Consider the following 24,014-nt stretch of genomic DNA (forward strand, 5'->3'; position numbering starts at 1 on the left):
TCATTCGACGTTGGCATTGGCTTCACTACTCCCCGAACTCCTCCGTCCGGACGACAGGGTACAGGTCTGCTAGTGTTCCATGACATCGCAGTATCCAGCTTCAGCTCGGCTGCTGTGATACTGCCGGCATGAAGGAGCGAGGCTCCTCGCGGTCATTCAGTCGGCAGCTACAGGCAGCGCTACTCTCCTCACAGAGCGACAATTACCTCCACCAGCTCGGTGTTGGGTCAAGCAATGGTGTTGATAACAGTCGCAGTGAGCAGCCAATCGCTTTTTCGTCCAAAATTCCAGCGACAATAGAAATTCAACAGGTCAAAAGGACGACGCAGGACCTCTCCATCGAACAGCTTCTAGCGCCCTCAGAACCGTCCAAGCTCAACAAGCAAGAAGCGAAGTCCTATGGCAAAGAAGAGCCCGGGTCTGTCCAGAATGCTGTCATACCATCAGACGACAAGGGAGATGCTGCCGAAGCTGCAGCCAAGAAATATCTCGTCAAGGCTGCGAAAGCTGAAAGAGACGCTAGATTCCGGGCAGGAGCGGCTCAGTACCAGGAGATACTCCGAAAAGGACCTCCGAAGCCCAAGCCTGGACTGCTAGAGAAAATTGCCATCATCAAGGCGGAGAAAGCTGCTCGAGATACTGAGATGAAAGATGGCAAGGATCTCGCTATAGACTCAGTCGAGCCTGATCTTGACTACCGTCAGAGGGCCCAAGGCAAACCTTCGGTCTGGTCCACTTCGCTTCAAGACCTGAGGACAGCAGACGAGCTATGTCCGGATACAGACACCAAGAAGGGCAGAGTGGGCGTCAAGCTCAGTCGAGGTAGGATCGCTAGAGCAGTTCTCTTTGCAGACTCGGCAGCTGTGCAGAATCAGCGGCTCGATAGACAAGGGGCAGCTTACTTTGACGTGGTCGTGCCGATGTCAAAGAAGCGCTCACCGATCGAAAGCAAGCAGCAGAACAAAGCGGCCAGCAATGGCAGTCTGTCGGCCGCTGACCGAAGTGGACAGTCTCTTGGTAGCGAAGAACCGATTATGGCACCACCCCCTCGTCGCTCGTTTATGGAGAGGCGTATGGCTAGAGGCTGGGCTTATCAGCAGATGCAGCAAGACGTAGTAATGTCTCCATCGACGCCTCAGCCCGAGCCTCAACCCGACCCCAAGGCCAAAGCAATGTCTACAATTGACTCGATTCCTCAAGAATCCGCCCCCAGAAGCTCTGGAACTGTGCCCACAGAGTCTAGCGACAAGCAAACAGGATACGCAGATGCTATGGGCGGCCATCAGGTACCAACAAAGGCGGTAGCTGTGCCCGTTCAATCTGATGGTGAAGCACAAGCTTCCCCTGCCACAACGATCGCGAAGGAAGCCCGCGATGCGTCCACCGAGGGCCTCTTGGAGGCATACAGACTCGAGACGCCCGTCTACCTCTACCTCGCTGGCAAGTGCCAATGCTCAGGCGCAGCAGACGCAGCCCTGGCTTGCATCGGCGAGTCTTGTGGAGCTCTACGTCTCCTCCCGTGCAAAGTGCCAGATTGTGTAGAAGCAGTCGGTGTCGGCTGGACCACGATCGTGGATCTCGAAATGCTGGTTCGTCCCCAGCCGACGATCCGCTTCTATCTAAGAACGGATACTTCACTAGAGAAGGAGCCGTGGTGGTGGCTTCCCGTCTCTCCAGACTCGCGAGGTTGGAAGCTTTCACGCAAGGCCCCGCCAACCACCCATCAGCCCTCCCCTCACAAACCAAGCGGGCTCCTCTCTGCACTGATCTGTTCGTCTTGTCATGCTACCGTGCTTCGGCAGCACTGGCGAGGCTGGACCTGCTCGCATTGTGGCCTTTCCGTAGCAGCAAGGGCCCTCTCATCTGATATTGACGTGGACTGGGGCAAAATGCCAATCTTGACCGAGGGGCCCAGAATGGACAATGGCAGGGTGTTGTGCATTCCCCCTATCTCGCGGACGGATATTAAGGTCTGGGATGACGGGATCAAGGTGGTAGACTACAACCTGCCAGCCGTAAGGTCGCTGTCGGCAGGGATGTCTTTGAGGAACGCAAGTACGGGTGAGGCTGTGGAACAACGCGCTGCCAACGGAAGTACATCGGATGTGAAGCTGCATCACTTCCTCTCTTGTGGCGACTGGAGACGAACGTGTGACAAGCTATTACAGAGGCTGCTGGACCCGGACATGCCCTACGAGCGCATCCTCGGCCCCAATGGTCGTCTTTCGCACTACTTCTCCACCACCTTTTTTCTCACAGCCCATTCGACCTCGCACCATGTCCCCTTTCTGCCATCACCAATCTTGAATGTCCAGGAACACTCGACAGCTGCAGATACTCTCCTGGACGCAGTCGATGAGGTGGAGTCCTTGCTCTCGCGGATGAACATCGAGTTGCGCGACGATGGCGACAGCAAAGGCGATGGCACCGGGAGGGCAGTCACAGGACTAGAAGGAGCCTCACCTCTCATGCCCTTCTCCACCCTGACCGCCACAGTAGCAGACGTAAAAGACAAGCTTGAACTTCTCACTCTCGTTGCACCCCCTCCCAATGCGGGTGGAGAAGAGCCCGGCACCGGTAACAGACAGATCGCCTACCTGCACCTCGGCTCGCCAGCCGCTATGCTCATTTCTACCACCCGGAGGGACCCGCTCGCCAGTGCCAGCGCCGGTGCAAGTGGTAGGAATCGTCGAACCTTTCAGTTGCTCTTCAGCTGTATGGTAGCCCATGGGGACGTGGTGCTGATCAGATGCGGAGAGGGGAGCGAGAATAAGGTCAGTGTAAGGGCCATGAGTGATGATACGAGGAGGAAGAGAGCACAGCGATGGAATTGACTTAAGAGTACCGCCCTCCCCTCTTTTTTCTTCTTTTGAACAGGTCATCGTCGAGACACAAAAGTTGCACGTTGGACTGGTGTTCACGTGAATGCAATGCATTCAATTGAATCGTGAGCGGACGAAACTTGACTAAGGTAACTCTACTGGGGCTGTCTACAAACAAAATCCTCTACAATACTGTCACGTCGCCCTCATTCTCCGTTTTGTCTTGATGTTTCCAGCCCGCCATTGTAATCTAGGCCATTTCAAACTCGTCTGCTGGCCTGGAGGGGAGGCCAGTATACCCTGCTGACTCTCTCCTCCTCATTGCCGAGCTAGGCAGTAAGTCTGCGACCCGATCGAAGATGGAGCGCCACCAGGGCGGGCCGTCTGCGTTTACCAAGGTGGTGGCAGAAAAGGGCGAAGCGGTATTCCATCCTCCCCCTCCCGAGGGTGGCTCATCGCCCAAGGAGAGACTTCTCCGCTCGCGCTTTGCCTTTCCTGCTTCTCCTTCTCCATCATCTCCCTGCGGACCCCTTAGATGCTTCGGTCTCCTCCAGAAGCGCAACGTCAAACTTCCGCCTACAACGCTCACGCTACTGGCAGCCATGGCCGCTCCTGCCATCATGGGATGCATGGAAAGACCCCATGGCAGACCCAAGCCCATTGCAATGGGTAGAGCTACAAGGTTGTATGCAGTGGACCAGGCAAAGTTGAGTCTGATCTGGAGGAAGATACGACGTGCGAGGAGTAGTGAGACGGGTACGTCTAGAAGGGTGTTGCGCACGAGGACGATGGATGAAGACTCGAGTGCGATTTGTGAGCCGCAGCTGAGCGCGATGCCCACGTCGGCGGTGACCAAGGCGGGAGCGTCATTGATGCCGTCACCGACAAAGGCTACGGCTGCTTTCCCACGTGTGGAGGTGGACTGGAGGTGCGCCACTAGCTCGCTCTTGGCTAGAGGCGACATGGCTGCATACACCGAGTCTATCGGGATGCCTACCTGCCTGGCTACTGCCTCGGCTGTCACTTGGCTGTCTCCTGTTGCCAATGCAGTGCTGATGCCCATACTGTGGAGCGCTTCGATGGCTGCGCGAGCCTCAGGCCTCACCTCATCTGAAAGGGAAAAGGCGCAGACAGGTTGCCCATCGATGGCTGCATAGACTAGAGTATGAGCTTGACGCTCCTCAGCAGCAGCAAAGGCGCTGAGAGATGGAGGCACAGCAGCGCCCTCTTTGAAGACAAGACTCCAGTTGCCCACAGCCATCTGATGAGTACTCCATCGTCCATCCGGCAGAGCGAGGCGAAGTCTCCCTCTGACACCTTTGCCAACGATGTTCTCAAAGTCTTCCATGGCTGCTCGACCCGGCTCAGGGAACTCCTCTTGGGGCACACCGAGGACCTGAGCAGCATGGCAGGCGATGGCGTGCGCCAGAGGATGCTCGCTGCGACTCTCCAGAGTACCTATGAGTCGCAGAGCTTGCGAGCGCAGAAAGCCAGACGCAGCAGTCGCTTCGTTGCCATACTCAGCATTTTCACTTGACAAGGAAGGGCCGGGTGCAACCCACTCCGTGTGTGTGACCGCGACCTTGCCCATTGTGAGCGTGCCGGTCTTATCGAAGATGATCTTCTTGATCTTGACGCTAGCCTCTAGCGGTCCACCTCCTTTGATCAGGATCCCATTCTGAGCTCCCACACCCGTGCCTACCATGACGGCGGTGGGAGTTGCAAGGCCAAGCGCACAGGGGCAGGCAACGACCACGACTGAAATGCAGAGCTTGAGACAAGTGGCGAACTTGGAAGAGGTATGAGCAAAGATATCCGGTAAACGCTCACTGTCGCAGACGTGGGCGATGATGAGCCAACAGAAGAAAGTGAGCAGTCCCAGCGCGATGACGCACGGGACAAAGATGCCCGCTATACGATCTGCAAAAGCTTGAATGGGCGCCTTGCTCGTCTGAGCGTCCGAGACGAGTCGAATGATCTGCGCGAGAGAAGAGTCTTTACCGGCTCGGTCGACTACAAAGTCGAAGGTGCCCAGTCCGTTGACGGTACCTCCAATGACCCTAGAGCCTTGTACCTTGGAGACAGGCATGGCTTCTCCTGTCACAACGCTCTCGTCCACGGTGCTTGATCCACGAATGACCGTGCCGTCTGCAGGTATCCGGTCCCCTGGAACAACCTTGACGTAGTCCCCCCGTTGTACAAGCTCCCCAGCGATCTTCTTCTCAACTGAGCATTTTTCTCCATCAGCATAGATCGTTGCCGAAGATGGCGCGAGACCAATGAGGCGACTGAGAGCCTCTGAGGTTTTTCCTTTTGCCGTGTTCTCAAGGTAGCGGCCGAAGCTGACAAAGGTGATGAGCATGGTAGAGGTATCGAAGAAGGTCGTTGCTTTTGGAGGATTTGATTCGGAAGGGAAGAGGAATGTGCTCAGCATGGCTATCACTGAGTAAGTGAAGGAGGCAGTAGTTCCGAGAACTACAAGGACGTCCATCGTTGAGGAACCGTGCTTGACTGCCTTCCACGCTGTACGGTAGAAGCGAAGACCGATGCCGAATTGGACAGGGATGGTCAAGAGTAGGCAGAGGAGGTCTGTCAGCCAGATCCGGGAGATCGGCTGCCACATGAGAATGTTGCGGAAGAATTGCACCTTCGGCAGTACCATGGAGATGAGGAAGACCGGGATACCGAATGTGAGGGCGCCTAGAAAGGCCCTTCTCCACTGCGCAATCTCTTTCACCCGACTCAGAGACTGTAATTGCGTCGAATCCCGCTCGTCTGAGACGACTGCGTCGAAGCCCATTTCCTCTATCCTCTCGACTAGAGACCGAATGCCGACTGTATTGCCATCGTATGTGATGCGAGCTCGCTCCGTAGTGAGAGCGACTTCGCAAGATATCACTCCTGGCATCTCTCGAAGACCATTCTCGATTGATGCAACACAGGCTGAGCAGGTCATACCGTAGATGCTCAGCACGCAATCTTCCACCTCTGGAGGTACTAATCCTACACTGCCTCGTGGCCCTGAGAGCGCACTCTTTGTGACGTCGCTCTCGAGGAAGGCATCGAAACCGATGTCCTCTATTGCTTCGCCAACCTTCTCAGCAGTCCAGTCTGCTGGACTGTACTCCACGACTGCCTTCTCTGCTAGAAGAGCGACGGAGACATTGATGATGCCGGGTTGAGTCCGTAGCATCTTTTCAATGGACTAGACATGGGAAGCGGAGGCGGCAGGTCAGCATAACTTTACGGAACTTGCAGGGAAACCCGCAATGGGATTCCACTCACCTCTACGCAGGCTCCACATGTCATTCCTTCCACCCGGATAGTGGCTGTGGCGGAGGGTACGGCATCTCTCTGATCGTCCTTTTCGGCCACAGCCGAGCTAGAGGGGCTCTTCATAGACGCCATAATTGTCGAGCTGCTCGCTCAATGCCGTTGCCAGATGGAGTCGAAGGAGGTCGAGGATGTTGACGCCAAAGCTTGCCCACAACGAGCAGAAGCTCGTCAAAGACAGCCACCAGGTCCTTTCAGACTCCCAAAGCGTTCACTTCTTGAGGCTCTGATTGACTGTGTGACCGTCCTAGCAGACCTTGTGAGGAAGACGGAGCATTCAGGAGGGTTGGAGGATGTCTGGGGAAAGAGTAGCAGATTATCAGATCTGTGGCGGCACAAGATCAAAATGCGGTGAGCCAGGTGTTGCCCTTGGACTCAGGCACATCGACGCGATTTCACTCTCCGACGATAAATGAACACAGACGGAAGTGGCACCTCGAAGCTGAGGCACAACCATCAAACCATTACTCGCCCTCCGACCGCCAAGGACTGGTATCACTTGCGGTAGCCACTCAGGAGCAGGGGAGTTTCCTCCCAGCAAGTCGACATTTGAGAAAGAGGAAGAAGAGGACAAGGTCGCCATGAATTGTCTGGTGAGTCACACAGTTGGCGCGCGGCAGCCTGGAGACGATGCTTGGCCCCCTCTCCTCCTCCTCCTTCTCCCGTCTAAGTAGCCAGACGAGCTGACGACCTCTTGCCACCCATCTCGCCACATTCCTAGTCCTGGTGGCTCCCCATCTTGGTCTTGCCGCTGCCTATCTGTCCACCAGAGCTCTTTGTCCTCTTCCTGATCGCTTACGTGCTTCGGACGAAACCATGGTAAGTTTTACCCCCCCCCCCCCCCCTCCCCCCCTTTTCTCCCTCGCCTAAGGATCGTCGCCGATTCCTGTACTGATCATTCCTTGTCGTGCCGTGGAACCCGGCGCTTCCCCCCACAGCGTCTACTGCTGTCTGGTACTCTTTGGCCTGTCGATCTCGACATTCTACTGGTCGGAATTAAGCTTTCTCACTAGCAAGATGGCTACGGATCATCCTCTCAGGGTCTGGAATATCGCATTGCCTGCCGTTTCTGGTGCACAGCCAGCCGGTTTTCAGCTGCAGTGGGGGTGGCCGAGCGGAGGGAGTGCAGCGGGGTAAGGGGAGCCTAGGCTGATGTCCTGCTGTTGATAATGGCATTTGTCTGTGCCCCATTTCGCAATCGGGATGAGCCGCCGCCTCGGTGCCCCGATTCTGTCCCACGGCTTCTGCTGCATCTCCGTTCCGACGTGTCTACGCCACGCCAGGTGGTGCTTACGTGCGTAGACAGATGTGCCGATCATGTCGTGCCTCGGTTGTATTTTGAGGCCATCTCTGGCGTGTAGGCGAATCTGCCAGCCCAAGTCACCGGTCCCTTGGCAGAGCGATCGAGAGATGGAGTATCCCCCCACTTGCGCCTGCAGAGGAAACGCAAGGGATGGGGAGATTGGTGGGCAGAGGGGGGCTGGAGGGGGCGCGGCGAGGCGCTACTCTCTCTGCCTTGGGCCCTCCCGCGGTGAGGCGCGCTGAGGCGAGGGCGCGAGTGACCTGCACCTCTGCATTAAGGTTCGGAGATGCCGGGACGCCATCTCCGCCGCCGGTTGCCTTGGCGCCTTTGCTCTTGGCCGCACAGCCGATCTCTCCTCTCTGCCGCTTTCTCACGCATCCAATCTTCCGGATCCCACCGCAAACACCCGTATCTCCCCCCCTCCTCCTCCCTCACCCGATCCCTTTGTTCGAGCCGAGGAAAGGAATCAGTACACACCATCTGACTGCACATCACAGTGACTGACAGCCCGTCCAGTCTCGGCGTTCTTCCGAATTCATCACCCTCTTAAGACCGCCCTGGAAGATTTCTCCATCGAGCACACCCCTCATCACCTTCACCAAAATGCTCAACCACAGCTGCCAACGCTGTCGGTCCAAGAAGCTCAGATGCGATGGAGAGCAGCCATGCTCCAATTGCGCCGTCAAAGGTCTCGATTCCTCCTGCACCAGACCCCTTCGAAAGGAGAGGCCCAGGAGGAAGGACGGTCCCCGGCAAAAGCTGCACATTGGCCTGTCTTCACGCGTGGGCCACGAAGAGACGAGCTCCCCCAGGAGCAGCAGCGAAAATGTCAGCGACGGTCAAATCGCACCCATTGTTCACAGCGTGGCCGCGACATCGCTCGGCCATCCTCGTGATGGACGTGTCGTGTCGCCGAGCGGATCTCATCAGTCCTATCCTTCTCCCCCTGTGCCGGGCTCCGCCTCAAGCTACGCTCGATCAAAAGTGTCTTCCGTACGCAGGACGCTCACAAGCGGGCCCTCGTACGAAGACAGGACGATGCATGACGTTGCTTCCTCCTCTCCCAGTGGCCTCTCCAAGCCTATCAAGTCACCCGCAGAGCAATTCACAAGAGCACCGTCTTCAATGGGCGCGTTCAGACTCACATCTGCTCAGGTCATCGAAGCTCGTTACCTACTCGGCTCCATCCCTGCAGCTATCAGGATCTTGAAGTACATCTTCGCATGGAGATGTCAGAGCACATCACACAGTGCAGTCCATGTGCCAACGCTCAAGCGAATCATTCGACAAATCTACGACGATGAGTGGGCTCAAGAGGTGACGCAAGATCAGCTCTGTCTGCTCCTGATGGCCATTGCTATCAGTATCCAATTCGCGCCTCGCAAAGGTCCTTATGCTCACGTCTGGAAGCTCGTAGAGGGCATGGGACCAGCCATCGCCCCTGAGGAGAGGCAGGGAAAGCTTCACTACATGGCAAGATCCATCTTTGAGAGCAGACTACAACCCTCAAGCTGCACACTGGAAGGCGTACAGACTGCAATGCTTCTATTGCTATACGACCTCGACGAAGACAACTTCAAAGAGAACCTCTTCAATTGGTCCATCAAAGTAGCCAAGTCTCTGCGGCTCGATCACATCGGTCGGCCCTTGAATGGAGTACCAACGGTGGAGAATGAAATGGGAACTCGTGTCTGGTGAGTGAACCAACGGAAGCTGGGAAGCTCGGGTCTTGATGTGTCCACTGATCTTTCTTTGCCATTCTGTATTGCTTCAGGTGGTTTTTGGTCTGCAGAGATGGCCTGGCAGGTCTCAGCACAGGCACATTTGCCATTGACCCCTCGCAATTTACCACTCGAGTGCCTATGCTCATCTCGGATGATGATCTGGCCCACGGTAAATTGTCAAACAGAATTGTAGCCGAATCCAGCACAGTCGCCAGTTCCCTACCACTCATCAACCTTGCAGGGGTGGTACGGCGGCTGGTAGACATCAAATCAAAAGGCGACATCGTTGGTCAGGAGTACTCTGATCTCGTAGCGGACGCCTTTGATCAATACGCTGAAGAGCTTCCCGCCATCTTCAGTCTGGGAGCCTCAGCGATCAATGTTCCCAGGACCGGTGACGACACGAGTGTCTACGTCAGACAGCGACTCGAAACGGAGCGATGGCTACTGCACCAGCAAATCTTCCATGCTTACCTGCAACTCTATGAGATCCGTCTCGATGTCAAGGTCTGCGATCAGGTCGTCGGATTGGCTCTTCATATTCTGCATTTGCAGGACAAGGTCCGAGACAGGTGCGCCATCGTAGATGGACTCAGGATCAATGTCACGGGTGTCATGAGAGCCATCACCGTGATGACGATTGACCTTCTCCAGAAACACAAGAATTCCAAGGTCTCCCTAGTGCGACAATTGACATTGGGCAAGATACACGAGGCCATTCGGAAGTGTGAAGAGACTTCGAATCTGGCAGAGGGAGATTTGGATTTCGTCAAGAAGCTGATGGAGTGGGAAGAGATGGCATGGAGGGACAAGACGAAGAGCACGATGCCCTCCAACTCCTTCTGCCTTGGCAGCATCCTCACTGCTCCCATTCCGGCCATGATGGATCGAGCTTCGACAGCTTCGCTATCGCCTTCCTCTGTCAATGATCTGGGAACTGGTATGACCGTCTCTCCCACCCTCTCCTTCGCTTCCTCTATCCAGCGTGGTGTGGACAAGGGTGCAGCAATGGGAGGAGCGCCCTCTTTCGGATCGGGCGGGAACAATGACGGTGGTGGGCAGTATGGCTCGCCACAGCAGCTGCACAATCGACTCTACCATCAAGAGAGTCGTACGAGTATGTACTCGAATTCTGTGCCGGCCAGCAGCACCAGTGGTGGATCACCTTCAGGTTCCATCGATCCTTATGGTGCCGATAGCACTGGCAGGAGCAGTATGACTCCTAACGAAGAGGTGGTAGACAAGGGCAGAGCGGGACATCAAGGTGTCTCTCAGCGCTCGCCCGCCCACTTCGGACACCCCGGCCGCGGTCAAGGCGGTACAGGAGGCTACACGACGCACGAAGCGAGTTCTGGCAATTCGCTTTCCTCTTCCAGTCTAGCCCAGCCGTCAAGTCATGGAAAGGCTCAGCATACTCTCCTTGCTCAAGGATCGGTTCCGCAACCGCGCCAGCAGCATCCTATGAATGTTCACTCGATGAACGATGAATCTGTGCATATGCGCTCGCGTCAGTATCCTACTTCTTCATATCACTATGACCAGCAACAACAGCAACATCAACAGCAGCAGCAGCACTTCTCCAGTAATAACATCAACAACATCACCAGTCAAGGCCCCATCCATCCTCAGTCGCACACAGCTGCGCAGCCGCGCACCTCGCACATCCTTTCTTCCAATGACCATCAACAACAGCAACAACAACAACAACCACCTCTCAGTGCCATTAACGGTATGCAACTCAATCTCTTCCCCTCAGACACGGCCTTTTCGCCCCTCTTTGCCGCCAGCAATCAGATGAGCTTCCAGCCTACTTGGGAAGAGATCTGCGCGACCTTTCTCGCTGGTTCGGGGAGTGCAGGCGCGAGTGCTGCTGCTGCCGCTGCTGCCGCTGGCGGTGGTGCTGGGGTTGGAGGTGGGATGGGAGGTGGAGTTGGAGTTGGAGTTGGAGCGGGCGCGGGAGCAACACCTATTGCGATGGGGAGGATGCTCTAGTCTCACCACCCTCTCTCGCTCTCAATCTCTCGATCTCTCCCTCGCTCTTATGAACCCAGGAGGGGAGGTCTCCAGCACCCATCAACTTGGTCATCCCCCTCTTATATAGACGCTCTAATGCGAACATCCTCTCCTCGCGCGTCCTTGTACGCATCGCATATGTACATCGGTCCCTTTGTTCCCATCATGTTGCGTCGCATCCTTCGTTCTCTGTACTTTTCTTGTAATAGCCTCTGCTTACCTACCTACCCACCTACTTACCTTGGGTTCGGGTTCGGCAGCTGTACGAATGATAATCAAAATATATAGTCTGACTCTCTTTGGCTCGCTCGTGCGTGCGTGAGGGCGGGGAGAAGCATGTTCGAGGGGGTACGCTACTGAGGAGAAGTACTTTGATTATCCGGAAGACGCTGGCGAGCGGATCTCTACTGTCACATGCTGCCTCTAGGGCGTGCGGTCTACCCTCGCAAAGTACCGCCGATCGTCTCTGTCCCACGACTCACGCCCTACGGCCGGCCAAAACACTACATGCTGACGAACGCATCTTTTCACTCGTCAAAGTCCCACCTGACTTCGATGGGGTCGCACTGCGAAGCCCTGGCCCATGCCGCCTTCTTGAGTACAACATCTCCCACGTCCTGCTTTTCGGCGCTGTCAGGCTCGTTCCGCTTCTGACCAGCAAGGCCAGCGCCGCCACTCCTGTTGCCGCTATCATTGCGACTGTGAGCTCGAGGAGTACATTCGCCGTCACCGCCAATGGCCTTGCTGTTGGTCTTGTGCATGGCAGGCTGAAGAACGCTCTTCTGTCGCTTTGGAGAAGCCGCAGGAACCTCTGTAGCATCGCGCTGATCAGTGAGACTGCCGGCTCTAGACGCAGAATTCTTAGCAGTAAAGGCCGCCATCATATCGTCAAGCTGCTTCTGATATGCAGTGAAGATGGTCTTCTCTTTGCCTCCACCGGGAGAAAAGTACTCGTTTTTGAACCTGCTCTTGGTAGCCCAAGACGTGTCGAGGACGGTCTGCTTAGTAGCTCGTCGAGTCTTCTTTGATCCAGCGCCGCTGCTGGTCAAGAATCCTTCACTAAGCAGCTGACTGTACAGCTCTCCGGAGAGACCAGTCGTGAAGCCAGTGAGCTTGCTGAAGGCAGTGAGACCTCCATCAGGCCAAGAGCCGGCGCGGTGAAGCTCGTAGAGTGCTCGTCGTACAAAGGCAAGGTGTTGAAGCTGGCGATACGTATCACCTCTGATGACGTCTTGCTCAATTGGGTCAGATGCGTGGCTTGGCAGTGCATGGTCCCAGCAGCTGAGTGGCACCTTGCCGCCGTCTTTCCAAGCGAGATGGCCATAGCAGGGAAGGTGAAGGCGTCTATCGCATACAGAGCACTTGCCGGCGTGTGCAGCGTGCAAGACCGGATAGCCACATGTGCAAGTCTCTTCGCTCTTGTCACTTCGCTTTCGGCCACTTCGAGCTTGCTTCTGAGCAGCTGGATCGATAGAAGCGAGGGTACTCGCGTCGGTTCGTGACAGCATTTCTTCTTTCGCAGTAGAGGGAGTCTGTCCAGGTGTTTGAGCGGCAATTGAGCTCTGAGAAACGATGTTGGGGGTCATGGCGAGTGACTGAATGGAGTCGTGCTCCAGTGCGTGCTCGTTTGAAGCGCGAGAGTCTTGTGTGTCGATTATGATCTGGTCGTCTGACCCCTCAATGGCCTTTTCTGACTCATTCGCACTCTCCACGATAGAAAGAGACTGTGACTGGCCTGGTTCAAAGTCCAAAGAGACCGCGTTGGGGGCAAAGCTTCTCTGGGTGCAAGGAGGAAGCTGTAGACTCATTTGCGTCAACTGGGTAGGCTCGTCCAACAAAGCAGTGCCATCCATCGAGCCCTGATAGAAGGGCGAGATGATACTATTAGCGAGCTCGGTCGCAACTGGCTGATCTTCGAAGCTACGCTTTATGGCTTTGGCGACGAACATCTCCACGTCTGCATTTTCCTCTTTAGAGGCTTCATGACCCTGTCGCTTCGAACCTTGCCCTAGCTGGAATTCTTCAAGAGCACTTGGTGGGATCGGAGCAATTCTACCATCACTCATCCTGTAGCCGATAGGCGCCTCTGGCTCATAGCGCTTGTTGATGCCGAGCAGTTGGACCTTTTCGTGCTCTTCCTTCGAGAGTGAGTGAGCTACAGCAAATGCCGATTCGTCGTATTCAGGGTGTGTCTCGAAGCCATCCTCAGCTTGCTGCTCTGCATCCCAGAGTACCGATCGCTCAGCTTGGTCCTTGAGCTGGAGTGAGATCTGGGAGTGGATGTCATCACCTTCGGCGACCTCGGGCAACAGCCCAGCCACAGAGGCGATCGAAGCCCTGACTTTGTGATGACCCGTCTCAAGCTCTCCAAAGCGCATCTGTTGATCGAACAAGGTACAAAGGCAGCAGAGTCATCATACCATCGCACGAGCAAGAGTGATAAGCTGTATATCGACACGAACCTTTTCGGGTCTTTCTGCCAGGTTGCGCGTAAAGAACTGAAGGCGGTGCTCTTGCGCAGGTCCAAAGTAAGGCGGCTCGTACTCTTGGGGACAGTCATTGTTGTAGTGGACTTTGAAATAGAGGAACTTCTGGTCAGGCAGACGCTGAAATGTCTCAACGTAAGAGATCAGAGACCTGATGATGCTCTGTACTCGCACTCGGATCTCAGCTACTGTGGGTGCAGCCACTTTGGGCTCGTTGGTGGAGAAAGCAAGTCTGTCGAGTCCATCTGCGGAGGGTTAAGCAGGTCCCCATCTTCGGCATCAGTCAATCTGCAGCGAGGCCGAGCGTATACAAGGCATGTCCACTTCTCTACTCACCGGTGATGTCCATGATCGGTATCTGCGCAAAGGGAGGCGAAGGTCAGAGTGTTACAGAAACGCCAACATGGATGCGACCGAGCAATATAATTACAGTGTTGCCTTTGTCATCCTTCGTGTAGCTGAAGTTGAAGGTGTAGGTCTCCACCACGTTGCCAGGCTGCTCTTTGTCCAAGTGAATCGCCAGGATGAGTGACGACAGGTAGCGCTTCTCCAGCGCATCGTAAACGCCCAGCTCCTGAGGGTGTACAGTGAGGAGCACGGTGGTCAGCCTGGAGCCGGCTGAGGCGTCTCAAGCCCATATACTCACGAGGTAGTCGAGCAGCTTATCTACGGCTGCAAAGCTGCCTCTGGCTAGCTTCTTGGTCTGGTAAGAGTCAGGACGGAGGCGGCCGTCAGAACGAGGCGCATATAGCGACGCATTGGAAACCAAGCGCAGTGGACCTTCTCTGGTAGCGACTTACCGTGACGTTGGACTTTGGATTCGCGGATTTGCATATGTGGTTCTTGTAGCAGTCCTCTGGGAAGATGTCTCTGCAGATGAGAGGAGGAGCCCAAGTGATGGCTCTTCTTTAAGCCATGCCGGTCTTCTCTGACGTCGGCGCTCTACCTCTGCAGTCAAAGAGCGCACCGTAGATAAGTGAAGGATCCAATCGATATCTCGATGAGATCTTTGACAGTTTGTAGGCTCTCCTGCTGTGTCAGAAAAGCCTATGCTCGAGGCGGATATACGGAACAAGCAACATTTGAGCTCCAGCACTAGTTCGTACCCTTTGCTCTCTCTCCATGCTCACCTGGGTATTCTGCACGGCTTGTGCTTGGCCAGATACGGCTGCAAGAGACTGTGGCCGGATTCGCTGTCGACAGTGAGGGCCGGGGCAAGCAGATTGCGCAAGAAGTGATCAGTAGTCTGTGGCAGGTGCATGTGCAGACCCGATTGCAGCTCAGCTGAACTCACCTGCATCTCGTGTAGCGAGGCTGGAAGGACTTCGATAGAATCGAGGGAGAAGGCTGGGAGGAAGGAGACTGGAGGTGAAAGAGAGGATAGAGAGTGGACAGGAGAGAAGGGCAGTGAAGGAAGTTCGGACGTCCAGCCCAAGTATCGTTGCCTTTGTTCCTCCCGCGTGGCGTCAATATACGCCCGAACGTCGTCCGGACGACAGTCGGGGTTTGGCGCGGCAGATTGAATTTGTGCCTGAAAATGGTATCAATGAATGAGATGACAATCAACCGCAAAGACACATCATTTACCCCTTTGCGCTCTTCTTCTTCTTCTTCTTCCGCTTCTTAGCGCTCGTGCTTTGGCCACCACCCTCAATGACATCTCCATCGTGACCAGCCTCATCGTCCTTGCCCTCGTCATCCTTCTCCTCCTCTTGGCCATCGTCCACGCCTTCGTCTTCGGCGCCATTCTTGTCATCTTTGCTGCCGATAGCATCATTTTGAGCTTCGTTGGAAGCTCGCTGCTCCGCGGCCTCCACGACTTGCGAAGCTGTTGTCGCACTGGGCACCTCGCTAGCACTGATTCGGGCCTTTCCGTCCAGAGCTGCCGTCTTCTCAGAGACCCCATTAAGCACCATTGCTGATGCAGAATCAGTGCTGACTTCATTGTCGCCGACGGGAGTGGGAGTGGGAGGAGCACTACCTGACTGAGCAGCTACCGACGCCGCTGCTTGCCGTTGCCTCGCTTCTGCCTTGGCCTTGAGCTTCTCAGCCAATGTCAACTTCCGGGCAGGAGGGGCGGCTGACACTACTAATGATCCAGCTTCGGAGACAGGCGTCTGCGTCCCAGATGCAATAGGCGTTTCTGTCGAGATCGAGTGGGTCTCGTCTTGCTGTGCCACTGCAACTTCTTTGGCGGCGCCCTCTTTGTCTATTGAGGGTGCAGTTGCCTCCTTCTCTTGTGTCTTGATGTCTCGCTCCTGCTGTGCTTTCTCTTCAGCTGCTTTCCTGAGAGCCAGTCCTTCAGCCTCTCGCTTGATAGTGGCTTCTTCCTCTGCGGCCAGACGATCTCTTTCCATCTCGCGCTGTTTCCGCTCCTCTGCTTCTTGCAGCTTTTGTGCCTCCTCCTGTGCTCTCCTCCCCTCCTCCTGTGCCTTCTTCTTGCCCTCCGCCTCTCTTATTCTCTTCTCTTCTGCCTCTCGTAGCCTCTTCTCGGCTTCCTCTTGCACTCTTCTCTCTTCCTCTTCTCGTGCTTTCTTTTCTTCTTCTTCTCGTATCCTCCTCTCTTCCCGCTCTCGAGATAACCTCGCCTCCTCTGCTCGCACTCTCTCCTCTTCCTCACGGACTCTGACTTCTTCAGCCTCCTTCTCCCGCTTGGCACGCTCTTCTTCCGCTTTCCTTTGAGCGTCCTTTTGACGCTGGGCAGTCTCTTCTTCTACTCTCAGCCGCTCTTGTTCAGCTTTGCGGCTCTTCTCCGCTTCGGCTGCCTGCCGATCCCTTTGCAATTGCTGGATCTCCAGAAGCCTCGACTTTTCGTCGGCCCTCCAGGCCGCCTTTGTTGCCTTACTCCACTCTGTAGCGTCATCTGATCGTGGCGATCGAGGTGGCAGAGGGTCCGTCGCGCCGAAGACCTCTGTCCAAAGACTTTGCCGAGCGTATGGAATGAGGACATTGGCGAGGTGGTCTATCGCGATGGCGGCGAGCAGACGCTCCGCCTGGGTCCTACGATGGACTGAGGACGCTACGTCTGGGACATCGGTACCATTTGCAGATCCGGCTATCTCCAGATCAGGCAGCGAAGTGTAAGGCAGGTTTGACAGACTTGAGCTGCTTGCTTGCTCTGGCAAATTCGATGCGTAAGAAGCCATTCGAGCGGTGACATCAGCAAAGGCTTGGTCCAGCAGGCTCAGAGCATGCTCCCGTTGCGAAAGAGGTGCGAATAGACGAGTTGCATTGAGCCCAATGAGGATATCGTTGAGCAAGAAAGCCAGAGGAGGGAAGGAGGCAAGAGCTCCGACGTCTCTGGGATCAGGCTGTCTGTTTTGGTGCGATATGAGCTCTGCAGCTCTGCTTTGGCTGACCAGCCAGCTTGAGGGCAACGTCAATGGATTGGATGGCATGCGTCTCTGCATAGTCGCGCGAGATCTCGCCAGGGGCACGCTCAGGACCTGCATTGCCGATCGTTCGAGGCTGTAAGCTCTGTCTGATCCGGACACCAACGGGGCAATGTCTGCGCCCCACTTGGCAAGCGTCTGAGCTGTGAACGCCAATTGTGTGTGCAGAGCCTGAATATCGGATGCTACAGCCTCAGCAGCAGCAGCCGTAGCAGCCGCAGACGGTATAGAAGGCAACCGTGAGCTGGTTGGATCGAGCGACACAAGAGGGGCCGTGAGCTTTCCGACTCCTTCTGCTAGCTCGTTCTGCAGTACTGTGATATGGATTTGGATGAAAGAAGCCATCATATTCCCTTGCGATGCATTGCCGTCCTGAAAGACACCTGAAACAATGGCACATGTCTCGTCAATTCCTTGTCTCCAGGCACTGACGTAGCCTTCCAGGTGGGCAGCTGCGACGTGTTGGGAAGGTCGGAGCTTTTGCTGATGGGCGAAGGGTGCTGAGAGAATCTCGCGTAGCACTGAAGCTCTCGAGCGAAGCAAAGAAAGGGACAATTCCTCTTCGGAGAGCCCCAGTGCAAGAGCTCCAATAGTAGGCTCTGGCACATGATCGAGCTCTCTCAATTTACGAATCGCCGCAATAGTCCGTGAGGCCGATGCTATGGTAAGTGATCGAGTCTTCAAGCCCTCTAGTAGTGAATCTCTGAAATCTCGCAGCGCGTTCCAGGCTTCTTCTCTGATGGCGCGAAGGGCCGGTCCCCCTCCCAGCTCTGAGGTGGGTTGGGCAAGTCGTGCAATATGAAGTCCAAGCTGCAGCGTCTCAGCAAAGTGACCTCCACGGGCGCAGGTCCTGATCAAGTTCGGCAGATCCAAAAGGTCAGACAATAGCGATGTATGAGCCTCCAAGAGTCTGTGTGCCCTGTCTCTTGCTACCAAGGTATCATCGGCCCGGGTAGCAAAGGAAGTTGCGGCTTCAGCTAGCCGAGGCAAGGACTTCTGTGCAAGGCTCGCCAGTATAATTCTCTGTTGATCAAGGCTGGAAGGTAGCGAACGTGTCGCCTCGTGTACTTGTACCAAAGGCCCGACCTGCCGTGTACACAGAGCGGCCAGTTGATCCTGAAGCTTGACAGAGGACGATGCCAAGAGTTCGGGCTGAGACTGCAAGCTCGCCAGCGGCTGCGTCGTGAGCGATGCGAGGTAGGCGGATACCGAAGAAGAGGGGTTGCCGAGGTTCTGGGCCAGTTGAAGCAAATTCTCGTCTTGATTCGCCCCTTGCTTGGCCATCTCGCCCAGCAATGAAGGGAGGGATCCACCATGATTGCTCACTGCGAGAGCCAGGCTGGCGGCACCTCGGCGATGGCGGACCGGAGAAGTGCCATTGGGCGCTAGTGAGCTCAGCCTCCGCTCAGGCGACGAGGTGGACATGTCTCGCCGAGAATCACGACAGCTGACTCGGCAGACAAGGTTGAGGTATGAGTAGTATGGATGATGATGGTGGTGGGTGGGATTCTAGGAACGACCCGAGGTGCGGTTCCGCTGTGGCCGATGCGCCGGGACCAACACCTCCAATTTCGGCCCTTCCGTACTTCTTCTTTCGTACTCGTGACGCCCAGCCGTTTCTTCTTGACTCCACTCGGCCAAAATAATCTCACAAGATTGCCCGCGGTCCATTCTCGTCATCCCTCCTATCATATTGAGCCCCTGATGAGGCGGTGAGATAGCTCACGAAGCGAAACAGGGCAATTCATAAAGACAGTGCGGTGGCCAGACAGCGCATAAGTCCCAGAGTCACCTTTTGGCGGGCCTCGTCTGACTCTGCGATATGTTCGAGAGGACATTGGACTCCTTGATCAAGGGACTCAGGTCACACAGGGGTCAAGATGAGCCGGCTTTCGTTGCTACCTTGCTGGAGGAGATCCGGCATGAGCAGCGATCGGGGGACATGGAGGTCAAGGCAGGTGCAGTCCTGAAGCTAACCTATGTGAGTAGTCCCATTGAACAGTCTTGGGAAGGAAGTCAGCTGACAGCCCTTGCTTCTCCTTTGTAAAGCTTCGGATGCTTGGCTATCCATCGTCACATGCTTCCTTCCCAATTCTGGAAGTCATGGCGAGCTCGCAATATCATCTTAAGCAAGTTGGCTATCTCGCAGCCACTCAATCCTTCAATCAAGATACCGACGTTCTCATCTTAGCAACAAATCTGATCCAGAAGGTACGCGGATGTGACGAGTCCTTGAGTGTGATGTCTTGCTAGCTTGACGTAGGATCTGACTCGCCTTCTTCCTCGCTTCGTACAGGATTTGCACTCAGCCAATCCTTTAGAGGTAGCTGTCGCTCTGAATGGCCTGTCCCACATTGTGACTCCAGACCTAGCGCAACACCTCACAGGAGATATTGTGGGGATGATGAACCACAGCCGGCCCGCCATACGAAAGAAAGCCATTCTCTGCATCTATACCCTCATCCAGCACTACCCTCCAGCATTGGATCAGAGTTGGCACAGGCTCAGAGAGAAGCTCGAGGACTCGGATCCTGGGGTCGTATCGGCAACAGTCAACATTATCTGCGAGCTAGCCCGCAAGAATCCTGTTCCTTTCCTCGCCCTTTCTCCACAGCTCTTCCAGTTACTGACATCCTCATCAAACAATTGGGTCCTGATCAAAATTGTCAAGCTCTTTGGAGCCCTGACTCCTCATGAGCCGAGGCTAGTCAGGAAGCTGCTGCCTCCAATCAAAACGCTCATCTCAACGACACCGGCGATGTCGCTCCTGTACGAGTGTATCCACTCTGTCATCAGCGGAGAGATGCTGAATGGACCTGGTGGAGATGAGCTGGCTGAAGCTTGCGTAGAGAAACTGGCTGCCTTCCTAGACGACGAGGATCGCAATCTGCGGTATATCGCTCTGCTGGCCTTGGTCAGAATTCTCCCGACTCATCCTCATCTTGTCGCTCGCTACCAGCATCTCGTCTTGCCTTCCATCAATGACCCGGACCTCTCGATCAGGCTGCGAGCATTAGATCTGGCAGCGGGAATGGCCTCGCGCCGCAACCTGCAAGAGATCGTACAGCAGCTTGTAGCACATCTCGAGCCAGATCAGGCTGCAAAGGAGGTCAAATCTGCCACCGCTTCCTTGCGCTCAGCGTTGGCTGGAATATCGAGAGGGGCAGCAGAGAAGAGCTCTCTGTCCTCAAAGGCTACCTCGCTGCCTAGCTATCGCCTGGAAGTCGCCCGGAGAATCCTTTCTATTGGAGCATCGGATACGTATGCCAATATCGCAGACTTCGAATGGTACCTCTCCACTCTGATTCGGTTGGCTTACATACCGGCTATACCCGTCGGCAGGGAGGTTCGCGATCAAATCATGGAGGTGACATCGCGAATCAAGGCAGTCAGGCATTTCGCTGTGAAGGAGATGGTCCGCCTTCTAGAGGACGAGTCGTATATCGTCGGTAGCGATAAGGACGGCAAGGAGCTTCTCCATGCCGCTGCTTGGGTATGCGGAGAGTACGCCGAAAGCGTCGACAATCCTCGCACGGTCATTCCCCTGTTATTAAGGTCTTCATTGATAGACTGCCATGCGTCTACCTTGGCGGCTAGTCTCCACAATGGCGTCAAGCTTCTCGCTCACTGGGCTGCTTCGCTGTCGGAAGAATGGGATAGCAGTCGTCTAGATGAGGTCAAGAACATGACTGCCCTGGTCGCAGAGGGACTGCCTGCTTTCTTCAAGTCTTCCGACCCTGAGGTGGCAGAACGGGCTAGCGAATTCCTGCAGCTCTTGCAGTTCATCGAGAAGGATCTCGACAGTCATAGGTCGGCCGCGGGAACTTCCACTCCGGCTGCATCCAAGCCTGCTGTGACGCTGCCCGCAGACAACACGATGGACTCGTGGGGTGCATCTTCTTCCAGCTCGCCTCTAGGTCCTGCAGCCAAAGGACCCAAATCTCTTCATCTCCTCGCTCCGCTCTTCCAACCTCATCCGATAGGACCTGTGGCAGAAAAAGCACAGAGCAGGGTCCCTTTTCCTTCAGATCTGAATCTACGAGCTCCATTTTACTCTGAGCCATGGGTGATCGAGGGAAAGAAGAAGGCGCCCGCGGTTAAGGAGAAGATTGAAGACAGCGCAAAAGCTCCTTCCTCTACTACGACGGCGGCCAGCAAAGGAAGGAGCTCACAGGCTCGCAACAGCGAAGAAGAGAAAGCAGCGAGTGCAAAAGTGAGCCGACTTCTCAATGGAAGAGGGCCAAAGGTAGACGAATACAAATGTACTGACAATACATCATCCCCGTCCCTGCTCTTACAGCGCAAAGCGGAGCGAGCTGATCGCCTCAAGACGGATCCCTTCTACATCTCCGAGCCTACTCCCTCTTCCTCCTCAAAGTCGAAGTCGAAGTCGAAGGACAAGAGCGGCAAGAAGGTCAAGAAGAGCAAAGGCAAGGAAGCCGGCCTCGACCTCCTCACCAGCCCACGCTCACAGCTAGAGGAGGAGGACGACATTGACGATGTGCCCATCGTGCAGCTCTCCTTGGACGATCTTGGGCTTGATTCAAGGGAGGTCGAGGGCGGAGAGGCGGACGCTTTGAGGCAGGAAGTGGAAGAGATGCCAGAGGAGACGCAGACTGGGGGTGTGGAGCGGGCGATCTCGAGCTCGAGGCGGAGCGCTGGAGAAGAAGGACAAGAAGACTCCTCGCTGGCTGGAGATGGACCGTCACCTATGGTCGTGACGACGAAGAAGAAAAAGGGCAAAAAGAAGTCGCGGGCAATTGTGGAGTGAAGGAACGCATCCTTCTTGGTCTTATCAATACATTATTGGCATATAGCATGCTCTATTGCGAGCTCCTGGCTCCTCTGCTCCTACTCGCCCGTATAATCAGACACTCCCTATCCCTTCTTAACCTTCTCCAGCGCCTTTCTCCACGGCTCCCATCCCTCTCCATACTTCTCCACCAATCGTCTCAACTCCCTCTTCTGCTCCTCCAACACCCTCGGCTTCTCCTTCCACGTATCCTCAAACAACGTCTCGAATGGGTCTGGTTGCGGGGCTTTTTCAGCGACCGAGAGGGCTTGAAGGACGGATTTGCGGTGGGAAGCGATTAGTGAGGATTCGGAAGAGGAGTCCCACCAGGAGCGGGACAGTAGATGGGCGCGGAATCGATGGAGAGGATTGTCCAGCTGGCAGAGGGAGAGAGGGGAAAAGGATAGAGCAAGGCGGAAGGACGTGTCAGCTACGGTACTGAGGGATCTCTGATGCTTCGTGTTGCGCTCGGCTGTACTCACCTTGGACCACTCCTCTACACTGCTAGTCGGTCTGTAGCTGCCGCTATCGTCGCTCGTGGAATGGTGTCCAATACGGTAGGTCATGAGCTCAATCAATACGGGCCGACTCTCCCGCAGTGCCCTCTTCTTTGCCTCAGCTACTGCCACCTTGACCGCCAGCACATCATTCCCGTCTACGCGGATAGTAAGCGTCCCATACCCCGGTCCACGCGAGGCGATCCCATCGCCTCGGTACTGCTCTGTGGCGGGTGTGGAGATGGCGAATCCATTGTTCCTCGCTAGCCAGAGGACGGGACAGTGGAGCGTACTTGCGATGTTGAGTCCCGCGTGGAAGTCGCCCTCGCTACTGGCGCCCTCGCCGAACCAGCAGGCTACGACATCTCCCTCTCTACCTGGTGTACGCTTGAGAGCATAGGCAGAGCCTGCTGCCTGTGGAATCTGCGTAGAGAGTGGCGAAGAGATGGTATGGAAGTGGTGCTCACTGGACCCAATGTGCGTGGGCATCTGTCGTGCCTTGCCTTTGTCCATGTGAGTGCCAAATACTTGCGCTAGCAGTTGGTCCAAAGGCAGGCCACGGTACAAGAGTAGCCCTAGCTCTCTGTACTGGCTGTAGACTTCGTCGACGGATGAAAGGGCAGCAGCAGTGCCAATTACGGCGGCCTCTTCGCCGTACGAGGTCATCCAGAAAGAGATGCGGCCCTGCCGTTGGGCGGAGTAGAGGACTTGATCTAGCTGCGGGAGCAGCATCATATAGCGGTAGATTTGGAGAGCTTCTTCTTTTGAGAGCTGCGAGTGTAGTGTAGTGGCCAAGGACCACAGGGGAATCAATTGATGCACTCTAACATACCATCTCACCCCTTTGCCCAGGCTCTGCCTCCATTCGCTCTCTCACTCACCTCTTCAACCCTCGCCTCCGCCTCTTTACTAACCGCCCTTCCCTTCCCATCAAGCAACCTAAAAGTGGGAATCTCCGTCAATTCATTCCCGGCTTTATCCTTCCACACTCTCATCTGGTCAAAAAAGCAGTCGTCTAGATCAGACAAAAAGGCAGAGCCGGGCTTGTTTGGCAGGTGGCCTGAGGCGAGCTTGGAGGGAGCGGGTGGAGGACGACGTGAGGAGGAGGGAGAGGAGGCGGAGTGGCTTGAGGTGGGTGAGGGGTGATGGCGCTGCGAGGAAGTGGAGAGATGGCGAAGCGAGTGAGAAGGGTTAAGGTCCAGCTTGGCCCTCTGGGGCAGAGATGCGCCATTGATGCAGGATATTGGAGAGGAGTGCGAGCAGGACAGAGAGGAAGGACAGCGGGTCTGCCTCACTCCCCGCCGGTGGGAGTTGGTGGCAGCCCGCCAGATCATAGGATACGACGACGATGCTGAAGACGCAGCCATGAGAGTGAACATGGTAGGACAATAGACGAAAGGGGCAGAGGCAAGGCCTTGCAAGCCACAAGGTGGGGTTCTGACAGCCCTTGATCAAGGTCCTCGCTTCACTTCACGTCGGGGCCCCGCCCTGTGCTCAGCTTCGGGTCAAGGCGTAAAGAAAGCCGAGGACCCGAAGGCGGGCAGCCAGCCACGCCACGCCCAAAATAATGTGCGGAGGAAGGTCGGAGCGGAACGAAGACGCGGGTATTACCAGGCGGGAAGGGGGCGGGTCAGGTGTACAGACTGAGGATA

General features: G+C 55.6%; 8 protein-coding genes across 8 annotated transcripts; 4 read left to right on the forward strand and 4 right to left on the reverse strand.

The window, feature by feature from the left end:
• The first annotated feature begins 14 nt into the window (after window positions 1–14).
• On the forward strand, window positions 15–2,953 carry BCV69DRAFT_111654 (hypothetical protein). The gene has a single exon (XM_025489089.1). It carries the CDS (start codon window positions 129–131, stop codon window positions 2,832–2,834), a length of 2,706 nt encoding a protein of 901 aa, XP_025350350.1. The 5' UTR covers window positions 15–128; the 3' UTR covers window positions 2,835–2,953.
• A 119-nt stretch (window positions 2,954–3,072) lies between these two features.
• Window positions 3,073–6,221, reverse strand: BCV69DRAFT_305784 (heavy metal translocatin; the record flags this gene model as incomplete). The annotated part of the gene is made up of 2 exons (XM_025494675.1): window positions 3,073–6,027; window positions 6,108–6,221. 2 exons carry the CDS (start codon window positions 6,219–6,221, stop codon window positions 3,073–3,075), a joined length of 3,069 nt encoding a protein of 1,022 aa, XP_025350351.1.
• A 388-nt stretch (window positions 6,222–6,609) lies between these two features.
• Window positions 6,610–7,616, forward strand: BCV69DRAFT_310668 (hypothetical protein). Its single transcript, XM_025494809.1, has 3 exons — window positions 6,610–6,748; window positions 6,877–6,974; window positions 7,094–7,616. The coding sequence occupies exons 1-3, from the start codon at window positions 6,737–6,739 to the stop codon at window positions 7,290–7,292; spliced, it is 309 nt and encodes a 102-aa protein (XP_025350352.1). The 5' UTR covers window positions 6,610–6,736; the 3' UTR covers window positions 7,293–7,616.
• Window positions 7,617–7,808: 192 nt separating this feature from the next.
• On the forward strand, window positions 7,809–10,578 carry BCV69DRAFT_111764 (hypothetical protein). The gene is made up of 3 exons (XM_025489091.1): window positions 7,809–9,152; window positions 9,233–9,882; window positions 9,969–10,578. The coding sequence occupies exons 1-3, from the start codon at window positions 8,062–8,064 to the stop codon at window positions 10,109–10,111; spliced, it is 1,884 nt and encodes a 627-aa protein (XP_025350353.1). The 5' UTR covers window positions 7,809–8,061; the 3' UTR covers window positions 10,112–10,578.
• A 1,144-nt stretch (window positions 10,579–11,722) lies between these two features.
• BCV69DRAFT_297142 (hypothetical protein) lies at window positions 11,723–14,981 on the reverse strand (the record flags this gene model as incomplete). Its single annotated transcript, XM_025494087.1, has 9 exons — window positions 11,723–13,573; window positions 13,658–13,926; window positions 14,018–14,039; window positions 14,112–14,255; window positions 14,328–14,384; window positions 14,482–14,551; window positions 14,649–14,728; window positions 14,812–14,874; window positions 14,976–14,981. The coding sequence occupies 9 exons, from the start codon at window positions 14,979–14,981 to the stop codon at window positions 11,723–11,725; spliced, it is 2,562 nt and encodes an 853-aa protein (XP_025350354.1).
• Window positions 14,982–15,122: 141 nt separating this feature from the next.
• On the reverse strand, window positions 15,123–18,586 carry BCV69DRAFT_111695 (hypothetical protein). The gene has a single exon (XM_025489090.1). The coding sequence runs from the start codon at window positions 18,496–18,498 to the stop codon at window positions 15,265–15,267; it is 3,234 nt and encodes a 1,077-aa protein (XP_025350355.1). The 5' UTR covers window positions 18,499–18,586; the 3' UTR covers window positions 15,123–15,264.
• Window positions 18,587–18,895: 309 nt separating this feature from the next.
• BCV69DRAFT_297144 (Adaptor protein complex AP-3 delta subunit) lies at window positions 18,896–21,844 on the forward strand (the record flags this gene model as incomplete). The annotated part of the gene is made up of 4 exons (XM_025494088.1): window positions 18,896–19,054; window positions 19,123–19,284; window positions 19,370–21,286; window positions 21,374–21,844. 4 exons carry the CDS (start codon window positions 18,896–18,898, stop codon window positions 21,842–21,844), a joined length of 2,709 nt encoding a protein of 902 aa, XP_025350356.1.
• Window positions 21,598–23,802, reverse strand: BCV69DRAFT_310673 (hypothetical protein). Its single transcript, XM_025494810.1, has 3 exons — window positions 23,244–23,802; window positions 22,348–23,133; window positions 21,598–22,242 (listed from the first exon to the last, which is right to left on the reverse strand). Exons 1-3 carry the CDS (start codon window positions 23,739–23,741, stop codon window positions 21,952–21,954), a joined length of 1,575 nt encoding a protein of 524 aa, XP_025350357.1. The 5' UTR covers window positions 23,742–23,802; the 3' UTR covers window positions 21,598–21,951.
• Between the last annotated feature and the right edge of the window lie 212 nt (window positions 23,803–24,014).

Source organism: Pseudomicrostroma glucosiphilum (genome assembly GCF_003144135.1).
Source record: "Pseudomicrostroma glucosiphilum strain MCA 4718 unplaced genomic scaffold BCV69scaffold_2, whole genome shotgun sequence".
In the NCBI taxonomy this organism is placed as follows: Eukaryota; Fungi; Basidiomycota; class Exobasidiomycetes; order Microstromatales; family Microstromataceae; genus Microstroma; species Microstroma glucosiphilum.

Excerpts from the sequence above, each read along its gene's own strand:
- BCV69DRAFT_111654 (XM_025489089.1), top strand. The coding sequence starts at position 129 with ATGAAGGAGCGAGGCTCCTCGCGGTCATTCAGTCGGCAGCTACAGGCA.
- BCV69DRAFT_310668 (XM_025494809.1), top strand. Across the intron at positions 6,975-7,093 it reads GTGCTTCGGACGAAACCATG|CGTCTACTGCTGTCTGGTAC; the intron begins GTAAGTTTTACC and ends TTCCCCCCACAG.
- BCV69DRAFT_111764 (XM_025489091.1), top strand. The coding sequence starts at position 8,062 with ATGCTCAACCACAGCTGCCAACGCTGTCGGTCCAAGAAGCTCAGATGC. Across the intron at positions 9,153-9,232 it reads GAAATGGGAACTCGTGTCTG|GTGGTTTTTGGTCTGCAGAG; the intron begins GTGAGTGAACCA and ends GTATTGCTTCAG. Across the intron at positions 9,883-9,968 it reads AGTGCGACAATTGACATTGG|TGGGAAGAGATGGCATGGAG; the intron begins GCAAGATACACG and ends AAGCTGATGGAG.
- BCV69DRAFT_111695 (XM_025489090.1), bottom strand. The coding sequence starts at position 18,498 with ATGTCCACCTCGTCGCCTGAGCGGAGGCTGAGCTCACTAGCGCCCAAT.
- BCV69DRAFT_310673 (XM_025494810.1), bottom strand. The coding sequence starts at position 23,741 with ATGTTCACTCTCATGGCTGCGTCTTCAGCATCGTCGTCGTATCCTATG. Across the intron at positions 23,134-23,243 it reads CGGAGGCGAGGGTTGAAGAG|CTCTCAAAAGAAGAAGCTCT; the intron begins GTGAGTGAGAGA and ends CTACACTCGCAG. Across the intron at positions 22,243-22,347 it reads GTGTAGAGGAGTGGTCCAAG|CTGGACAATCCTCTCCATCG; the intron begins GTGAGTACAGCC and ends TCCCTCTGCCAG.